Raw genomic sequence first — 20245 nt, 5'->3', positions numbered from 1 at the left:
CCCAGCAGCAGCAGCAGCAGCAGCAGCAGGCGCAACACCTGCTGCTGCTGCTGCTGGCCTTCGCTGAACCGCTACGATTGCTGCTTGGGGTCGCTTGATTGCTCGGTGTGTTTGGTTGACAAAAAATTTATCCTTGCTGCTGCTGCTGCAGCAACAGCAGCAGCAGCTGCTGCTGCTGCTGCAGGTACTGCAGCAGGTGCTACTGCTTTTCTAAGATGATTTCTTATGCTTGCGTGGCTGCTCAAGTGAAGCTTCAAAGGCTTTAAGACGCTCCGCTAGCGCTGCAGCCTCCTGAAGCTGCCGCTGCTGCTCCTCAGGTCTGCCTGCAGCAGGAGGCAATTAATGCATACACCACGTGCAGCAGCAAAAGAATGAAGGAGACACACATTATATAGACAGACACATAAATAAAAAGAAACATAGCAAAGGGGCTCTCTGTCTCTTAATACGCATTAAAAGAAATAAATAAAATAATCAATAAAAAACAACAGCGCAAGCAAACAAACAATATAAAAGGAGACGCCTCAAAGAGACAGAGACAGACGAAGAAGCGAGGAAGCTGCAGCAGCAGATGCAGCGGCACAGACACTATATACACTCACAGCACCAGCAGCAGCAGCACCAACATCAGCTGCAATAGCAGAAGCAGCAGCTGCAACAGCAGAAGCAGCAGCAACAGCAGCAGCAGCAGTAGGGCCAGCAGCAAGTGCAGGCAAATCGACAAGAGGGACAAAAGGAGACAGACACTGCTACAAGCCAAAGGCAGCCTCACCTTCTTTTGCAGCGTGCTCAGCTGCCTTCCTAGCAGCAGCCTCAAGCAGCTGCAAATGGTCTGAAGCACAGCAGCAGCAGCATCAGTAGGAGCAGCAGCAGCAGCAGTAGCAGCCAGATCCATTTGTCACCCATTCCCCCAGCTAGCTAGCTAGTAATAGCTAGCTAGCTAGCTAGTCATAACTAGCCTTTGGTGGCGTACTGTCGGTTTCAGAGGGGCTTGACGTCCCCAGCAACTAGGACACTGAGACAGCTAGCTAAGTAGATAGCTGGCTAGCTAACCAGCTAGCCGATTATGTATCTAGCTATCCAGTTAACCAGGTAGATAGCCAGCTAGCCAATTAGGTAGCTAGCCAGGTACCTAGCTAGGTAGCTAGCCAAACATGTAGCGGGAAGTAACTAGCTAGCTAGTTAGGTAGCTAGCTCGCTAGTTACATAGCTAGCTAGCTAGGTGGCTATCTAGCTAGGTGGCTAGCTAGCTAGGTGGCTAGCTAGCTAGGTGGCTAGCTAGCTATGTAGCTAGCTAGCTATGTAGCTAGCTATAACTGTGCGTGTGCGTGTGTGTCTACCTGTATAAGACATGAGCGGGTTTTTGCCTGAGAGGCACTTGAGGATGAAGAAAGCGACGTCTTTCAGCTTGAAGTAATTAAAATGGCTGTTGAGCAAAGCCAAAGAAGATAAATAATGTTCTGCTGTATCCTCCTGCAAAACAAACATTAGTAAAACACTGAGACAAAAATAAAGATGAAGACAGCGAGGGAGAGAGAAACAGAGAGACAGAGGCACAGACACAGACACAGACAGAGACAGGGACAGAGACAGACAGACGGAGACAGAGAGAGAGAGAGAGAGAAATAAAGATAGACACAAAGAGAGAGACAGAGACAGAGACAGAGACAGAAATAAAAGATAGAGGCAGAAGAAGAAGCAAAAATAGAGATAAACACAGACGCAGAAGCAAAGATAAGAATATAAATAATAATATGAATAACAATTATTATTACATTAAGACAGAGACAAAAAACAAAGAAAGAAAAGGAGATATCACAAACCTGCAGCTGAAAATCATAGCGGCGGGGCATCTGCTGCTCCTCCTTGACTGCGTTTATTGCCTGAAACAGCAGCAGCAGCAGCAGCAGCAGCAGCAGAAACAGCAGCATCCGCATGAAGCAACTACCGTGTCTCTGTGGGTGTCTATCGCTTGTTTTATCTTTATCTCCTTCACTCTCTCACTCTCTATCTACCTATCTCTCTGAGTGTCTCCTTCTGTCTTCGGCTGTCTCCTTCTGTCTCCTCTCTCTATTTCCATCTGTGTCTGTGTCTGTCTGTCTGTCTGTCTGCCTGTCTGTCTCTGTCTGTCTGTCTCTGTCTGTCTCTGTCTGTCTCTGTCTGGCTACAGATAGAAGGAGGCAGAAGATATAAAGATAAACAGAAGAAGAGATATATGTATATGTATATCTACATGTATATACATATATATATATAGATATACATATACATATATATATGTATATGCGTGTACTCAAACAGATATATGCATGTATTTATATATATCTGTATATATTTATATGCGTATACGCATATGTATATATATATTATATATGCCTATATATATGTATATATATACATATATACATATATATATATATGAGACAGATGCAAAGACAATAAGAAGATGAGGCAAACGCGAGACAGATAGAGAGACAAAAGGAGACAGATAAAAAGACGAAAGGAGACGAATGGAGAGACAAAAGGAGACAGATAAAGGGACGAAAAGAAGATAAAACAGAAGAAAAGAAAGAAGATAACAAGGAGACACAAACCTCAAGCTGAGAGACAGCGCGTTGTGTCTCCCCACAGGCGATAGGCAGACCGCTGGATGTCTCTTCAGCACGAAAATATTCTGAAGAGACAGACAAAAAAACAAACAAAAGAAGGCAAATAAAAGAAGAGTAAAGGAGATTAACAACATTAAAGAGATTAAACAGACGGAGATAAAGAGACAAACAGCATTAAGAAGATTAAACAGATATAACAAACACTCAGAAAGAGAGGGAGATAAAGGAGACACAAGATTTAAACGAGACAAACAACACAGAGACAAAGGAGACAAAAGAGACAAAGGAGACAAAGGAGACAGAGACAAAGGAGCCAAAGGAGACAGAGACAAAGGAGACAAAGGAGACAGAGATAAAGGAGACAAGGCAGGCAAATGAGACAAAGATAAAGGAGACAAAGGAGACAAGAGAGAGAAAGGAGACAGAGAGAAAAGAGACAAAGCTGATATGAGAGACAAGTGACCCAAACGAGACAAAAGGGATAAAAGCTGCAGCACAATGCATGCATACTGCAGCAGCAGCAGCAGCATGCATGCAAAACAGCAGCAGCAGCAGCCGCAGCAGCTATCAGGCCCTTCCATAGCCGGAGACTCTTCCTCTGTGTTTATCTCTGTCGCATGTCTTCCTTAGTAGAGCGCATGTCTCCCGCTCTTCTCTCTGTCTCATTTTTATCTATCTGTCTCCTGTCATCTATCTGTATCCTTTTATTTATCTGTCTCCTTTCATCTATCTGTCTCCTTTTATTTATCTGTCTCCTTTTACCTCTCTGTCTGTCTCCTTTTACCTCTCTGTCTCCTTCTAACTATCTGTCTCCCTTTATCTATCTGTCTCCTCCTGCCTATCTGTCTCCTTCTGCCTATCTGTCTCCTTTTATTTATCTGTCTCTTCCTAACATAATACCAAGTTGCTGTTTTTCTGTCTCCTATTTGTCTCTCGCTTTGTTTTGTCTCCTTTTGTCTCTTTGGTGTCTCCTCTCCTTGCATCTCTTGCTGCTCGTCTCTGTTTGTCCCTGTTTGTCTCTGCTTGCCTCTGTTTGTCTCTGCCTGTCTCTGTTTGTCTCTGCTTGCCTCTGCTTGTCTCTGCCTGTCTCAGTTTGTCTCTGTCTGTCTCTGTCTGTCTCTGTTTGTCTCTGTCTCTGTTTGTCTCTTCTTGTCTTTTCTCACCTCTGCTGATGCTGTACTTCCCTTTATGCTTCCCGGGCTTCCTGCTTACACCTGAGCGTCCGAGTGTCTCTGCACTTCCTGTTGCTGTTGCTGCTGCAGCTGGTGCTGCTGCTGCTGTACTGAATGTCTCCTGGTAAGAATGAACTCTAGGCCTGCGGGCGATCCTGTCTTGTGGGGTGAGCCGCCTCAGCTGTCTGCTGCTGCTTGAGCTTTGTCTCTCCAGACTCCCTTTGTCTCCTGCTGCTGCTGCTGCTGCTGCAGTTGCTGCTGCAGCATCTGACTTCTGCTTCGACTGCAGCCGGAACCAACTCGTCACGTGAGTGAAGGCATCGTCTTCAGTCTCTTCCGCAAAGGAGACACTGTTGCTGTCACTGACACAGCTGCTGCTGCTGCTGCTGCTGTTGCTGCTGCTGCTGCGGGAGAAAGACTGAGAATAGGCACCAGACTGCACGCGGCGGAGACGGCTACGCGAGCCCTCAGACAGCAGCCCTGCAGCAACAGCAAAAAAACACTTCCTTTGCTGCAGCTGCTGCCAATCAAGCAGCAGCTGGTGCACAATCTGTACCAGTAGCAGCAGCAGCAGCAGCAGACGCTGCTGCTGCTGCTGGTAGAGAGAGGGCAACTGACACTGTAGCAGAAGCTGCAGCAGAAGCTGCTGCTGCTGCTGCTGGTAAGAAGCACTTTCGCTTCCAGCAGCAGCAGCAGCAGCAGCAGCAACTATTGCAGCAGCTGCAGCTGCTGCAGCTGGAAGCAAAAGTGCTAACAAAGAAAAGAACAATGCCTCGTTGAGATAAACAAAAGAAGATGAAAAAATTCAAAGGGCCAGAGAAAAGAGGAGACAAAGGAGACAAAACAAAAACAGAGACAGAGACGAAGATAGAGACAGAGACAGAGACAAAGACAGAGACAAGGAGAGAGACAGAGACAGAGACAAGGAGAGAGACAGAGACAGAGACAAGGAGAGAGACAGAGACAGAGACAGAGACAGAGACAGCGAAAGAGGCAGAGACAAATAGAGACAGAGAAGTAGACCGTGAAAGAGACAGAGACAAAGAGAGACAGAGACACAGGGAGAGGGAGGTGCAGAGACGCTCAGCAGCAAGCAGCGCAAAGACAGAGACAAAAGCAGAAACAAAGGAAGAGACACACAGACACTAACTCAACACCTAAAGGGCCTTAGAGTTTAGGGTTTAGGGTTTAGGGTTTAGGGTTTGCGTACGTGATTTGAAGCTCTTCAGATCGCGGGACAGCCCTGCAGCCAAAAGCAGAGAAAGGAGACAAATGCAACAAAGGAGCTAGCAGCAGCAAGCAGCAGCAAGCAGCAGCCACCAGCAGCATGAAGCAGCAAAAGGAGACAGAGGAGGCACCACGCACTGGCAACACGGCATACAACCCCACAGGCAATACAACAAAGAGACGCAGCAGCAGCAGCAGCAGCAGCAGCACGAAACAACAAAAAGAGACAAAAAAAAGACAGCAGCAAACAGCAAGCAGCAAACAAGAGGCAGCAACAGCAGCAGCAACAAGCAAACAGAAGACAGAACACAGTAAACGCGGCAGCAGCATGTGTGGGATTGCTGCTGCTGCTGCTGCTGTTGCTGCATTATGCATGCATTATGCATGCATGCAATTGCTGCTGCTGCCGCACCATCTTCGTTTGTGTCTTGCAGCCTTTCTTGCTGCTGGCCTTCAGGTGCAGCCTTATCACCCATGTTGCGTTGTTCTTTTTGCTGCTTTTCTTGTTGTTCTTGCTGCTGCTCCTGCTGCTGCTGGTCGTACTCTTCGTCTGTATCCTGCTGACGACTTGCTGCTGCTGCTTCTGCTGCTGCTGCTGCTGCTGCGGCATGTGCATTTGCTGCTAATACGCTACCCCCTGCTTTTGCGGGGCTTTCTCTTCTCCACCAGGACAGCACAGAGGCAGTGAGGCTATTGATGTTGGTAGTCATCATGTCTTTAGCTTGCTGCACAGCACACACACACTCACAAGCTCCTGCTGCTGCTGCTGTTTATGCGCTGCTGCAGCTGCTGTTGTTGTTTATGCTGCTTCTGCTGCTGCTGCAGCAACAGGAACGGAACGAGCAGCAGCAGTAGCAGCAGTAGGAGCAGCAGCAGTAGCAGTAGCAGCAGTAGGAGCAGCAGCACCAGGAGCAGAAGGAGCAGCAGTAGCAACAGCAGCAGCACTAGGAGCAGAAGGAGCAGTAGTAACAGCAACAGCAGCAGCAGCAGAAGCAGCAGCAAGAGGAGCAGCAGCAGCAGCAGCAGCAGCAGCAGCAGCAAACTGTTACCTGTACGTTGAGGTCCCATTTATACCAACCCTGGAGGCCGTTTGATCGCCAGTAAGCCAACAGCACCGGAGGCGGCAGCTCTTTGAGGTGAGGGTATATTAACTTTTCTAGACGAAAGGCCTGCAGCAGCAGCAGCAGAAGCAGCAGCAGCAGCAGTAGTGGCAGCAGCAGCAGAGGCAGCAGCAGCCGGGGCAGCAGCAGCAATAGCAAACAAATGTCTCTTTCTGTTGCATGCGGCTGCTGTTGTCTCCTGTTTAGCTGCTGCTGCAGCCCCTACAAGCAGCAAACAACTGTCTCCTTTGTATGTGCAGCTATCTCCTTCACTTGATGTGCCCTCTGTCTCCTGTCTCTTTAGTCAGCAATTCCCTTCTCTAGTCCCTATCTCTTCAACAACAGCAGCAGCAGCAGTAGCAGCAGTAGCAGCAGCGGGGACTGCTGCAGCAGCAGTGGTTGTTCTATTCGTAGAAGCAACAGCAGCAGCAGCAGCAACTGCTAGATGGTAATAGGAGACTCACAACAGGGTCGCAGGGGTGGAAGAGATTATACACCTTGAGGTTCGGTGGCAGCTGCAACCCAGTCTTAAGGATCTGCAGCAGCAGCAGCAGCAACAACAGCAGCAATAGCAGCAAGATGAGCAAAAGCGCAAGGCACAAGGCTTGCAGCAGCCTATGCAGCAGTAGGCCAGCAGCTCCAATGCACAACAGTAGACTCTGCTGCTGCTGCTGCTGCTGCAGCAGCAGCAAGGCAAAAGAGACAATGCACGAGTCACCACCTCCAGCACCAGCAAGAGCAGCAACAACAAGAGCAGCAGCAGCAACAGCAGCAGCAAGAACAGCAAGAGCAGCGGCAGCAAAACCACCAGCAGCAACAACGGCAGCAGCAACAGCAGCAGCAGCAGCAGCAGCAGCAGCAGCAAACCTCTGGTGAATTAAGAAGGAGAAAGGCAGGGAGACAGCCCCCAAGTAAGAAGAGACACTCCGCACAAAACTCCAACTTAGGCGCTGCTACTGTGGGCGGTCGCAGCGTCTAAACAAACAAAAGGAGACAGCAAATGCAGCAGAGATAAAAAATATATAAAAGAAAAAGAAGAAACAGAAAATGCAGCAACAGCAGCAACAATAACAGCAGCAACAATAACAACAGCAACAGCAACAGCAACAGCAGCAGCAGCAACAACAATAACAACAGCAACAGCAGCAACAATAACAACAGCAACAGCAGCAACAATAACAACAGGAACAGCAGCAACAGAAGCAGCAGCAACAGCAGCAACAATAACAACAGCGCCAGCAACAGCAACAGCAGCAACAGCAGCAGCAGCAACAGCAGCAGCAGCAACAATAACAACAGCAACAGCAGCAACAGCAGCAACAACAACGGCAGCAACAACAGCAGCAGCAACAACAGCAGCAGCAGCAACAGCAGCAGCAGCAGCAGGTTACAGGTCTGAATGATTTTCCGCTGAGGAGTTCGTAGGCCATGACACTGCCGAGTGAATAACCGAGCAAACTAAACTGACTCTTGGCGAAGCGCCCCGAAGGGTGCTTCAATTTAAAGACAAAAGGAGACAAAAAGATATATTAAAAGATATTAAAAGAAAGGAAAAGGAGATTAAAACAGATGCAATAAGAACACAGAAGACAAAAGGAGACAAAAGGAGACAAGGCGAGACAACAAAAGACAAAAAGAGAGAAAAACAGGAGACAGAAGGATATTAAAGAAGAGTAAAGGTGGTTAAAGGGGATTAAATGAGATTAAATGATATTAAATGATATTAAGTGAGATTAAAGGAGACACAATAAGAACACAGAAGACAGAAGGAGACAAAAGGAGACAGGAAGAGACAGAAAGAGACAGAAGGAGACAAACGGAGACAAATCGAGATAAAAGGAGACAAAAGGAGACACAAAAGAGACAAAAAGAGATAATATTATAAGCGGAGACAAAGTATTCGTAAGCAGACCGTAAGGATGCTTCAATCAAGAGACAAATGCAAACAAAAGGAGACAAAAAAGAGATAATAAGAAGGCAGTAAGCAGACAATAATGAAATAATAAGAAGACAATACGGAGACAATAATGAGACAGTAAGAAGACGAAAAGGAGACAAGAAGGAGACAAAAAACAGATAACAAGGAGACAAAAAGAGACAAAAAGAGACAGAAAAGGAGACAAAGAGAGACAGAAGGAGGGGACAGAAGGAGACAGAGAGAGACAGAGAAAGGAGACAAAAGGAGACAAAGAGAGACAGAAGAAAGAGACAAGAAGTATGGGTACCTGCTTAAGTCTGCGGAAGGCGGCATTGAGCTGCTGCGCAACCTGCTGCATAATAAAATCGCCAAAGCGAGGAGTCATAAAGAAAAGAAGATCAGCAGCAGTTAGAGACAGCAAACGCCGAACTTCATAGAGGCTAGAGATGCCGATGCTTTGAAACAAACTGCAGCACAAGCAGCAGAAGCAGCAGAAGCAGCAGCGGCAGCAGCAAACAATCACGCACACACAACGATTTCCTGCTGCTGGTTAAAAGACTCATGTTCCTGCTTAAGATCCTACTGCTGCTCAAGGTGCTGCTGCTGATGCTGCTGTATTGTGCTGCTGGTGCAAAACTGCAGCGCAGCAGCAACCAAAACAGCGCTCGCAGCAAGACAAGCAGCAGCAGCAGTGGGAGACGCAGCAACAGCAGCACCAAGAATAGATGCGGCAGCAGCAGCCGCAGAGACAGCTGCAGCAACGAATGCCTCAGCCAAATGCCGAGGAGACACAAACGCGAAGCATCAGACATCAGGAGACAAACAGCAACAAAATGAAAAGGCAACAGCAAGAGAACAAACGGGAGGAGCAAATGCAGCTTGTACTGCTGCTGCCGCTTGTGCTGCTGCTGCAGCGCGTGCTACTGCTGCGGCGTGTGCTGCTGCTGCAGCTTGTGCTGCTGCTGCAGCTTGTGCTGCTTCTACATCTGATGCTGGTGCTGCTTCAGCTTGTGCTGCTGCTGAAGCTAATGCTGCCGCTGCTGCTGCTTCTACAGCTTGTGCTGCTGCTGCAGCTAATGCTGCTGCTGCTGCTGCTGCTGCTGCTTACTGGTCTTGTGCCTCAACGATGCATCTTTTCCAGTTGATTGCCTGGACGTAGACACTGACAGGCCTTCGCCAATACCACAGCCCGTTCACGCATCTGCGCAGCACAATATAAGCTATACATAACAAAAATACTATCAGCAGCAGCAGCAGCAGCAGCAGGGGGAGCAGCAATGGGAGCAGCAGCACCACCACCACCAAGGGGAGCAGCAGTAGAGCGCGACGGGGAGCAGCAGCAGAAAGAGCAGCAACAATAAATCACCACCAGCAGAGGCAGCAAGAAATGCAGCAAGAGCAGAAGCAGCAGCAAAAGCAGCAGCAAAAGGGACAGCAAGAAAAACAGCTCGACAAGCGGCAGCAGCAGCAGTCGCCGGAGTAGCAGCAGCAGCAGCAGCAGCAGCAGCAGCAGCAACAGCAGCAGGAGGTGAGGCGTGCGCAGCTGTTAGCAATATAAAAAGCTGTACCTGATAGAATGCCGCAGCTGCTCCTGCTGCTGCACTTCGTGCTGCGCCCCACAGCCAATGCCATGTATTACCAGCAGCACATGATCTACAGGGTCTCCTTTCTGCAGCAAAGGGAGGCTTTCTCCTTCCATCCCTGCTGCTCCTCCTCCTGCTGCTGCTCTCCCTGCTGCTGCTGCTGCTGCGTCTGCTCCTCCTGCTGCTGTCTCTCCCGCTGCTGCTGCACCCAGCAGCTCGCGAGCAGCAGATAGCTTCGCTGCTGCAGCATCTGCGCTGTCGGCTCTTTGCAGCGGCAACGTGGAGGAGCCATCAACGTCCTGCTGCCGTCCCGCTGCTGCTGCTGGTGCTGCTGCTGCTGCTGCTGCTGCTGCTGCTTTGTCCGGCCCTTCCGAAGAGCCTCCCGCCGCGGAGCTGTCTGCTGCAGCAGGTGGTTTTGCTTCGACTGCTGCTGCTTGCGTCGTTGCTGCTGTTGCTGCTGTTCCCGCTGCTGAAGAGGCTGAAGGCCGGCGCTGCAGCAGGGCGTCATCCGTCAGCTGAACCTCCACCTCACTCTGCTGCTCCTGCTGTTCCTGCTCCTGCTGCTGCTGCTGCTGCTGCTGTGGGGAGGAGGAGGTTCTCCCCAAGGCTAAGAAGCGCCTGCGAAGCATCGAAGGAGACCTTATTGAGCTGCGCGTTGCATGCGCAATTATCTCCTCTGGCTCAGCAGACAGGTTGCTGCTGCTTCTGCTGCCCCTCGAACCGTTGCTGTCCTCATCTGCTGCTGCTGCTGCTGCTGCTGCTGCTGGAGGAGGTGTGGTTGCGTCAGGTGAAAGCAACTGCGGCGTTGTTTCCCCCCTTCCAGGTGTCTCCACATCTGGGTCTGTGACTTCTTCTGCTGCTTCTGCTGCTGCTTCTGCAGCTGCTTCTACAGCTGCTGCTGCTGCTGCTTCTGCTGCTGCTTCCGCTGCTGCTTCTGCTGCTGCTTCCGCTGCTGCCTCTGCTGCTGCGTCCTCCAGTGTTGCTGCCTGGAAGAGCTCAGACTGCTGCTGCTGCAGGTCTGGAGAGACCGAAGAGAGGCAGCGGCTGCTTCGAAGGGACTCGCGAAGCCGCAGCAGCGACTGCAGCCGGATTCGCTGCTCGCATTGTGCTGCTGCTGCTGCTGCTGCTGCTGCCTCTGCTGCTGCAGTCTCCGTGAACTCGGCAGCAACCGCCCCAGGCTCAGAAGCTGTTCCTGCTGCTGCTGCTGCTGCTGCTGCTGCAGTGTCTGCTGCGTCGGAAGTGCTGCCGGTGGAGAGGCTCCGCAGCAACGAGTCCCACATCGCTGCAGCGCGGTTATATGAACAGAAAGCGCTGCACTACCTGCTGCAGCTGCTGCAGCAGCTGCTGCTGCTGCAGCTGCTGCAGCTGCTGCTGCAGCAGCTGCTGCTGCTGTTGCTGCTGCTGTTGTTGATGTTGATGCAGCAGCGAGATGAAGTTCTGTCGTTACTCTGGGCTTCTGGTTCGCCGCAGCCGTCCCCGATCACCAGCGTAGGAGCAGCAGCAACTGCAGCAGCAATTGCAGCAGCAACTGTAGCAGGAACTGCAGCAGGAACTGCAGCAGCAACTGCAGCAGGAACTGCAGCAGCAACTGCAGCAGGAACTGCAGCAGCGGGCGCTGCAGCAGGAGTTAGCGGCGCAAGAAGGGCCATGCGCCTTAACAGAGCGGCGCCGTTATAGGCTTAAGTCGCTGCTGCTGCTGCTGCTGCTGCGACTACCTCGCGAGACCTCAATAGCCTCAAGGGGCCCCGGCTTGTTGCCTAGCAGCAGCAGCAGCAGCAGCAGGAGCAGCAATCGGCAACAAGCCTTTGAATTTCAGCTTTAAATTCCCTTAAAATATTAATAAACACAAAACAGAAAGCAGAAAAGAGAAATGTGTGTATGCTGCTTCTGTGTAGCAGCAACTGTATAGGTTAGTGAGTCTCTCTTTGCTGCTGCTGCTGAGCCGCTGCTGCTGCTGCTGCTGCTGCTGGCATTGCAGCTGGTGAGTGTTCGACCTATTGGTTATGTGTCTTTGCCTTGGTATATTCTAAATATTATTTAGAAGAGTTTCTTTCAGTGTACTGCTGCTGCATTATCTGCGGTGTATGTACACCGCAACACAGTGTGTGTGCCTGTGTAAATCTTTTGTATTCTTCTCATTGAATTTCTTCTTCCTCTTCGCCTTCTCTGCTCCTTCTCCTTTACCTTCTCCTCTTCAGTTACACTAGGGGAGTCTGCAGCAGGAAAGTCTGCGCAAACAGCAGCAGCAGCGGCAGCAGCAGCATCAGCAACGCAGCAAAAGCGCAACAGCAGTAGCATTACCGGCAGCTGCATAGCAGCAGCATAACCGGAAGCGCCACAGGAGCAGCAACGGCATCAGCACAGCAGCAGAAGCAGCAGCAGCATCGAGAGCAGCACAGCACCATCAACGTCAGCAGCAGCAAAGCAGCATCACCTGCAGCAGCAGCAGCGAGCGTTCTTCCTTCTTCTTCTAACAGAATGCCAGCCAGAGGTGGGGGGGGCCCTGGGCGTTCAAGGAGGGGGGGCCCCCGTGGCGGCCGCGGCAGCAAGCCGCAGCGAGGCAGTCGCTCTGTCCCTTCAGTAGAAGAAGTCTTAGCTAGGAATGCAGCCGCAAGCAGCAACTCTGAAGAAAGCGATGAATCAGAGGAGGAGACAGAGCAGCAGCAACAGCAGCAGCAGCAGCAGCAGCAGCATGCACGCAGAGGCCCCCTTGCACAGCTGGACGATGATGTACGTCATCCGTACACAGGACCTGCAGCAACTGATACTGCAGCAGCAGCAGCAGCAGCAACAGCAGCAGCAGTACCAATAGCAACAAGAGTAGAAGCAACAGCAGCAGCAATAGTAGCACCAGTATCGCAAGCCGCAGAAGCAGCAATAAAAGCACGAGCAGCAGCAGCAGGAACAGCATCAGAAACAGAAGTGGCAGCAGCAAGAGAAGCAGCAGCAACAATAGCACCAGCAGCAGCAGCAGCAGCAGTTGATATGATGCGTTGATTTGTTTGTTTGTGTCTTGGTGGTGTTTGCTTCTCAGGAGGGCGAGCCGCTGGTCTGTACTTAATTTTATTTATTGTTTTTCTTGTGCTGTCTCTGTCTCTGTCTCCTTTTTTTTGTTAGCCTCTCGCTCTCCCCTTTATTATTTCTTCTCTATGGGCACGTTAGGTGTGAGGGTTTAGAACCGAGGGTTTAGAATTGAGGGTTTAGGGTTTAGGGTTTAGGGTTTGAATGGCCTCTATAGAGCAGCAGCGGCGGGAGACAGAGCAGAAAGAGGCAGAGACATTATTTCGTTTGCTGCCTCTTCCCCACAGATGAACTACTAGTAAACTCTTTTGCTGCTGTTGCTGCTGCTGCTGCTGCTGCTGCTGCTGCAGGTAGGTGGGGGCAGCCTCAACCGGGGTGGCGGTGCGGCTGTCCCCTCTGAGCCTTCTCGGCGTGAAAGAGAAGCGATTGAGAAGGCGCAGCAGGCAGCTCTTATGCAGGTGGATATCTGTCTCTGTTGCTGTCTGTGTTTGTGTCTCCTTTCTTGTCTCTGTTGCTGCTGCTGCTGCTGATTCTGCTGCTGCGTCTGGTGGAGTCTCTGCTGCTGTTTCTGTTGCTGTTTCTTTATCTGCCCGTGTCTCTTTGTCTTCGTCTTTGTTTATTTTTTTGTCTCTGTCTCCGTTTCACTTGCCGCCTCTCTGTTTGTTGTTTGTCTCTTCATTTCTTTTTCTTTCTTCATCTGTATTGAGAGCGTCTCTCTTAGTCTGTCTCTTTTGTTTTATTTATCGATATTTTCTGTCTCTCTCTCCCTGCTAATCTATATCTTTCTGTCTCTATCTCTATCTCTTTATCTGTTGTTTCTACTGTCTCGTTTGCTGTCTCCTCTGTCTATCTGTGCCTTCTCTCTTTCTTTTTTCTGTCTCTTTTTCTTCGCCTCTCTCTTTTGCTGTTTGCTGTCTCCTTATTTTTTTAAATTCCTTTTAAACTCTTCTTCTTTGCTTCCTGCACCCCTCTCTTGTGTCTCCTCTGCATGCCCCCGCCTCTCATGCAAGCAAACGGCCTGCTGCTGCTGCTGCACTGCACGCGCAATACAGTCTGCAGCTGAAGCAGCAGCAGTAACCGTACCACTAATCGCAGCAGCAGCAGCAGCCACAGCCGCAGAAGCCAGAGCAGCAACAGCCATAGCTGCAGCAGCACTAGCAGCAGCAGCAGCAGGAGCTGGTGGAGCAGCCCAGCCTGCTTTCATTTAGCTGTCAGTATGTCTACATATATATAATGTATATATGCATATCATATATATATATATATATAGCAGCATATTTTGTTTGCATGCGCCTTCAGAAGCTGCAGGCAGAGGGGAAGACAGCTCGCGCTAAGGCAGACCTCGCACGGTAAGAAAGATAATTCAATTAGATTTAATTGATTTAGAGGGATAATTTAGTTAAGGAAAGAATAACCCAGTTAAAAGACTGATGCATACTCTAAATAAGCAATTAGACGTTCTTAGGGGGCGATCATACAGCAGCAGCAACAGCAGCAGCAGCAGCAGCAACAACAGCAGCAGCAGCAGCAGTTTTCCCTCTGTTTTAATTCGAAAAGAGACATCGAGAAGGGCATTAACGGAGTGTATAGGCAGCTAAGCAGCTGTTGCCTAGATAAAAGGATGATGTCTGTCTCCGTATTATTTTTAATAACGTAGTTGTTTATTTTTAATAAGGTAATAAAGAAAGGGGACAGAAACTCGGTGCTGCGGTTTTGAGGTGCGCTGCAGATTAGCTGAAGTCCGCAGGAGAAGAGAAGAGGCAGAGCGCGCCAGATCAAAGACCACGCCCTGAGATACACTTCATCTAGCTGCAGCCGAAGCAGCAGCTACAGCAGCAGCAGCAGCAGCAGCAGCAGCAGCTGTTCCTTCTGCTGCAGCAGCAGCATTGAAGCAACAGCAGCAGGTTCCCCTCAGCACGGCATTAGGGGGGTCTTTTAGTGGTATATTTCTGCTCGTTAGTTGCATTAATGCAAACAAAGCAGGTAAAAGAGGAAACATTTGCTTGCAGGTTTCTAGAAGTGGCGTGCTGCTGCCTCTGCTGCTGCTGCGCTGCTGCGTTTTTCTGCGCCACTGAGGGCCCCCGGCGGCGGCCCCCTGAGGACGCTGGTTTAGATTCAGGTATCAGACAGACAGATACTCATTGAGCGGTTTGCTGCAGGGCTGACGTAGATAAAGGGAGAGAATACGTGTAGCTGCTGCTGCAGCTACGAGGACTTTAGTGGACAGCAGCAGCAGCAGCAGCAGTAGCAGTAGCAGCACAGAGAGACAGCGATCAACGCCTGCCTATAACTCCTGGGGGTGGGCATGCATTCTCTGCTGCTGCTGTATAGCAGCTGCTGCAGCGCAGCTAGCAGCACAGGTGCAAGTGCTAGTTGTTGCCTGTTCCCGAGCCTAAACGGAGTACGACATCTTTTAGTTGGCCTCCTAAGAGAGATGCTCTCTCTGAGACAGAAGACCGAGTGCTGGTTCTATCATCTATTAATGAATGTCTTTGTCTTGCGCTGCTGCGGCGGCTGCGGCTCTTGTGGGCCTTCAGGTCCTGAGTTATAAGAACATGCAGCAGCTGCTTCAGGAAGTCTTCTCTGTCGTATATACCTGCAAAACAAACAGACAAAAGAGCAGCAGCAAGCAACACACAAAGCATAAAGCAAATTCTGTCTCTTTTCCTATTCTTCTACATGCATGTGCACATTATAGGGCGCCTAATACATATGTATCTGTATATGTATGCTACATATGTATAATATATAAGGTAGCGGTGCTTAGCGGGTTGGACGGAGTAAAGCAGCAAAGAGGAGGTGCGCTGTCTCTGTCTTTGAGTGTTTTTACTGTTTCTTGCCCTTCATAGTTTTAGCGGACACGACAGCCCAGCTGTTGCAGAGGCGCTGTTCAACGAAGGACTGGAGTTCGTCTTCTATTTCATTCTCTCTTCTTTCTGATAAAGAGTCTGCCTTTGTAGCCAGCAAGAAGATAATACAATTGGGTTCGTACTTGCGGCACTCCTCTACTGCTGTTCCTGTTAGCCAGCGAAGAGCGCTGTTACTGCAAGAAGATGACTGGCCATCAACGCACACCACCACTGCTCGTGTCCCCTGCCAGAATTGCTGCCCTGCGGGGCCTTTACCGAACTGACATAGGACAGCAGCAGCAGCAGCAGCATTATACACAATCAGGCCTATGTACCAGCAGCAGCAGAAGCAACGGCTGCTGCCAAGAGTCGGAAGAAAAACGGGGTTGTGCATTTCTGCTGGCTATATTTCGTAATACGCGAAACAACATCTGTGTCGCTGCAGCAGCAGCACCAGCAGCAACAAGAGCTCAGATAGATGAAGCCTCTCTTTGCTGGCTGTTTTCTCAGTACACGCACACGTACATACACACATAATGACAAAGGAAAACACAGAGAAGGGGAGGAGAATGAAAAGGCAGACGGACTCCCCTTTGGGTGTCCCACAGCTCGACGTTCACTACGCATGCAGCCGGCTCAGAGATGGCCCATGACTTCGTCCCCAGACGCATAGAGGAAGTTGGGGCTGGATCGGGGTTGTAGCTGTTGTGAATATACCTGCAGCACCACTAGAAGTCCATTAGCGGTGCATTATACGACAATCTTTACAACGCAGCAGCTACCCCAAGAGAGGGCCGTGGCTATTTCAGCAAGCACTGAAGCAGGCGGGCTTTCTCATGTGGTAACTGCTGCATAATAATACTCGTTGTATAATGCAAGCAACAACAACAGCATTAGTGGTGCTCTGTGCACATGTCTTTCCAGTCTAGTCTGTCTTTTTAACCCTTGGGGCTTTGTTGCATAGGAAGACGGGCAGTTGACGCTCCCCAGTGACCTGGCTACAACTACTCGAAGTTGTCTGCAAGGTTCTAGGAAGTCCTGTCTTGAGTTTATATCCAAAGAAGATAGAAAGTAAAAGGCCTGCGCATGAGATGCAGCCAATGCGACTGCGGTCTCTCTCCTGATGCTGCATGCTGCATGCACCTGTCTATTACACTTGACTTGCCAGATCTCGCGTCTCCCACAAAGACAATTTTCTCGCAGAAAACCGGCAGAGCCGACATAATGCTGGCATCCACGAGGGTGTCGGGTAAAAGTTTCTTCTGAAGTCGCCACATCTTCAAATGAAGCTCCTTACAAACCGCTGTCCTACGAAAGGTCTTCGACTGGATGCCAATCAGACGGGGACCAACGCACTCAGAAAGGCAAGAAACGCTTATTTTTCAGAACACGGGGCTTATAAAGAGCGCATTAATGAATAATCTGGTAGTTCCAGGAAATGCTGGAGAAGTGAGCTGTACATCTCGCCCTCCCGGGGTCCACCGCTGGGGAACGCAGTTCAGTCAGAGTGGCAGCGCCAGCACGTCTCTGGGGGGAGCTGCGGAGAGAGGCTACAAAAGTATTATTGGTGGAGTGAATATGGAGCATTTATGAAAGCGCATATTATTGGTAGTTCGAATGTGTTGGAAAGTATTACCAGTGGTCTAACTCGCTACAGAGCCTGCTGTCGACAGTATTTGCTTCGAGATGCGTCGCCCAAGGGATGAAGAAGACGCACAGAATGTAACAGAATGCACAAAAAGTAGAAACATCGAGTCAATCATTAAAACTACGCTTGTTTCAAATGTTTAGAGGTATTTGGATCAGTTTAACGGGACAGTTTCGCAGTTGGAATGTACCTCCAGTTGCAGAGAATGGCAGTGCGAGGTCACATTGAACGGTTGTCACCTGTGGCGTCCTGCTTGCTAATCGTTGAGCAGAACCTACCCAATAATACAATCTAAAAATATAAAAAATAAAAAAACACGGAAATGGAGGGAGAAAAAGGACAATTTGAGGATATTTGTGTTGAATCGTGTAGCTTGACCACTACTACTCAGCCATTGATACAGCTTTTCCCAGTTTCCATCTTTTGCCGTAAGAAACCTCGTCGCGGTGTACATACACCTCCCCATTTTTTTGCGTATATGACTGCACAGTCGCGTCACTTTATACATACTTCCTTTTTGTCGGTCACCATGTGAATTTTTGCATTTTGTTTTGCTGAAATACGGTCGATTTGCCCCTGTTTTTTCACGTTTGCTATTGATTCAGCAGAAGTTCACCGGATTACCCAACTTTGCTTCCACTCCAATGGATGATCTTCATGAATCGGGTGCAGGGACCACCGAGCTATACATCCTTCGGCAGCTATCTGCATATAAAGATGTAATGTCTGATTCCTTCCATTTCATTTTAACGCGTGTTGGCTGAGTCTGATAGAAAACAGGAACTAATAAAGCGGCTGCACGCAAAGGTTCGGTCTCTCCGGAAGCGACTGGAGGTGAGCTGAGTTTACCTAAGCATACTGCTTCTAAGCAAGGCTACCTACTGTATTTCTCCTTGTGCAGAAGCTCGAAAGCACCCCTGCATTCTCGCCGTGCGCTGGCATGAACGGGGCCAGTACTGCAGTCAGTGCATCCCCACGATATCAGACATCCACAGGGCTTGCGACGCCCATCCGCTGCAAAGCCGGTATGGGTGGAGCTGTTCACCAACCTCCGATGCAGTCTGTTTGTAGAGGCGTCCCCAGACTGCCTCAAGGATCCGTAAAACTTCGAATTCCGTCTGCGGCTGTTCTCAAGCAGCACACCGGCGGAATGCGTAGTGGCGCCCCTCCTGTTTTGCCACAGAGCTCGCGAGGTCCCAATCCAGGGGGAACTGCACTGCTGAAGCTGAGAAGTTCCCTGAAGCTTCCTTGCCTCACAAAACCTACTGTTATCACGAAGTCCACTTCCATGAATACCAGCGTCAGCGCATCACACCGCAGCGTTCATACCGCAAGTGTACATGCAGCTGGCGTTGGTGGGGCTCTCTACGACTGTATGCCACAGCCCCACATTCAAGAACCGCAGAACTCCTCAAATGGCCACCTCAGATGCATGCAGAGTTCGAACCAAACCCCGCACATTCGCGCTCCTCACGTTGATGCAGTTGTGCAGCCCCAGCAGTTAACAACAACGCTGGGAGCCCACCGACTAGCTGCCTATAGCCTACATGGAGATGTTCGAAGCTTGGCAACAAAACAACCTGCTAAGTTCGTCTTATCGAATACACCAACTCGCATTCCAACGCATACATTGAATGCAGTCAAGTTGCAAACGGGCGGGCAAGCAGCCGCCAAGCGCTATCATGGGCGCGTTTCGCTGTCGAGTTCTGGATCAACGTGTAGCTCCGTCTCATCGCGGAGACGACCTTGGGAATGAAATAAACTTCCCCTACAACACCAGGGGCCTTCGCCCGCTATTACTGGGCTTCAATGTGACACGTCTACTGAATGCAAAGCAAGAACTGTGCACCTCTCTGCACAGCCACTAACAAAGTATTTGTCTCATGCAGTCTCAATAACTGTATACGCTCAAGCCACCAGAAACAATGGCATTGCAACCACCTCTAGTAGAGAGAAAGCAACGTTTCACAGCTGTCAAGTGACACACACTCGCGGATGCATGTCTGAATTCATCAGAGTCCCCAAGGTGGCACTCGCATGAAGCGTGTGAATAACAAATCTCCTTAAACAACTAAGTGTATGTATGAAAACTATTAAGACAAAAAACAAGCACGAAGGTCGCATTGGCGCTCCCCGACAGCCTGCCGGGCAGTTCTCTATCGCTCCATGCAAACTAGAATGCGTAGTATGTAAACATCGAAGAAACCAGTGGTATCTGTTAGTACAAGCTAAGAGGAGAGTAAGAGAAAAGAAGAAAGAATTGATGCTTCAGCAGGATGCAAGGCCACGTTGTATGATGAGGCTGGGACCAGTATGGAGCAAAGGTCGTTCGAACCACTGGTCAGCAGGCGCGTGCAGCAACGGTTGGTGCAAAGCTGTTTAAAAACATACGTTACTGGGCTTTTTACAGTTGTTTTAACGCTAGACCGCTATAGAAGAAATGAGAACACGTCCCTTAGCTGTGTAAGACCTGCCGCTCGACGAGGCGCAGCCCCAGTGGGCACCATCCCTTCCCCTAGAGCGATGGGTTTGTCGGTTTGCTCAGTGACGTTGCTTTAAGCAGTGTTTTTTGAATATTTTTTGGCTTTTGTTTGTTTAACGCGTTATAGTTGTTGCAAAGCCCTTTTGTGGCGCTTTAGTAGAGGATTTAGGAGCATCATCAGGGGCCTCTTGTGTCCTGTCTGACTGCTCGAGTTGCATCGGACAACTACAACTGTACAGCGTGCGGACCAGAAGGACGCCGACTCTGTTTCTGGGTTGATTGTTTGATTAGAACTTCTTTTTCTGGTGTATTATCACAAAAGAACCTCTTTTAGCAGCCGCGGTTGCAGACGCAGTCCTCTCGGAGGTGGTGTCTCGACGTAGGAAGCATAGTGGAGGTCTGTCCAGTGGAGCTGCTTCTTCTACTGGCAACTTCTGGCTGCACACCTCATACTTAGCAGTTTAGAACGAGACATATTTATTGACTGCTTGGGTGGGCCTTTTCACCTGTTGACTTTTTCCTGCGCTCTGCGCCTCGCCGCAGCACTGCGTGCGACGGGTGTGGTTCTCTTTTTAACTGTTTGCTGCACTCTTTGTTCACTACCTCTCGAAGGACATCCGTGTGTTGGCCTTCGAA

General features: G+C 49.8%; 2 protein-coding genes across 2 annotated transcripts; one reads left to right on the top strand and one right to left on the bottom strand.

Moving 5' to 3' along the window:
• Positions 1-210: 210 nt before the first annotated feature.
• EAH_00007480 (hypothetical protein, conserved) lies at positions 211-10889 on the bottom strand (the record flags this gene model as incomplete). Its single annotated transcript, XM_013395854.1, has 16 exons — positions 211-323; positions 773-832; positions 1341-1473; positions 1824-1883; positions 2595-2674; positions 3773-4261; positions 4400-4516; positions 4992-5024; positions 5421-5733; positions 6058-6177; positions 6573-6644; positions 6976-7083; positions 7500-7601; positions 8334-8493; positions 9135-9227; positions 9595-10889. 16 exons carry the CDS (start codon positions 10887-10889, stop codon positions 211-213), a joined length of 3348 nt encoding a protein of 1115 aa, XP_013251308.1.
• A 1198-nt stretch (positions 10890-12087) lies between these two features.
• Positions 12088-12606, top strand: EAH_00007470 (hypothetical protein; the record flags this gene model as incomplete). Its single annotated transcript, XM_013395853.1, has 1 exon — positions 12088-12606. One exon carries the CDS (start codon positions 12088-12090, stop codon positions 12604-12606), a length of 519 nt encoding a protein of 172 aa, XP_013251307.1.
• Positions 12607-20245: the final 7639 nt, after the last annotated feature.

Source organism: Eimeria acervulina, genomic scaffold (assembly GCF_000499425.1).
Source record: "Eimeria acervulina Houghton genomic scaffold, Eah_scaff34, whole genome shotgun sequence".
Taxonomy (NCBI): Eukaryota; Apicomplexa; class Conoidasida; order Eucoccidiorida; family Eimeriidae; genus Eimeria; species Eimeria acervulina.
Note: the sequence above shows the minus strand (reverse complement) of the source record. Positions and strands in the feature narration are given on the sequence as shown.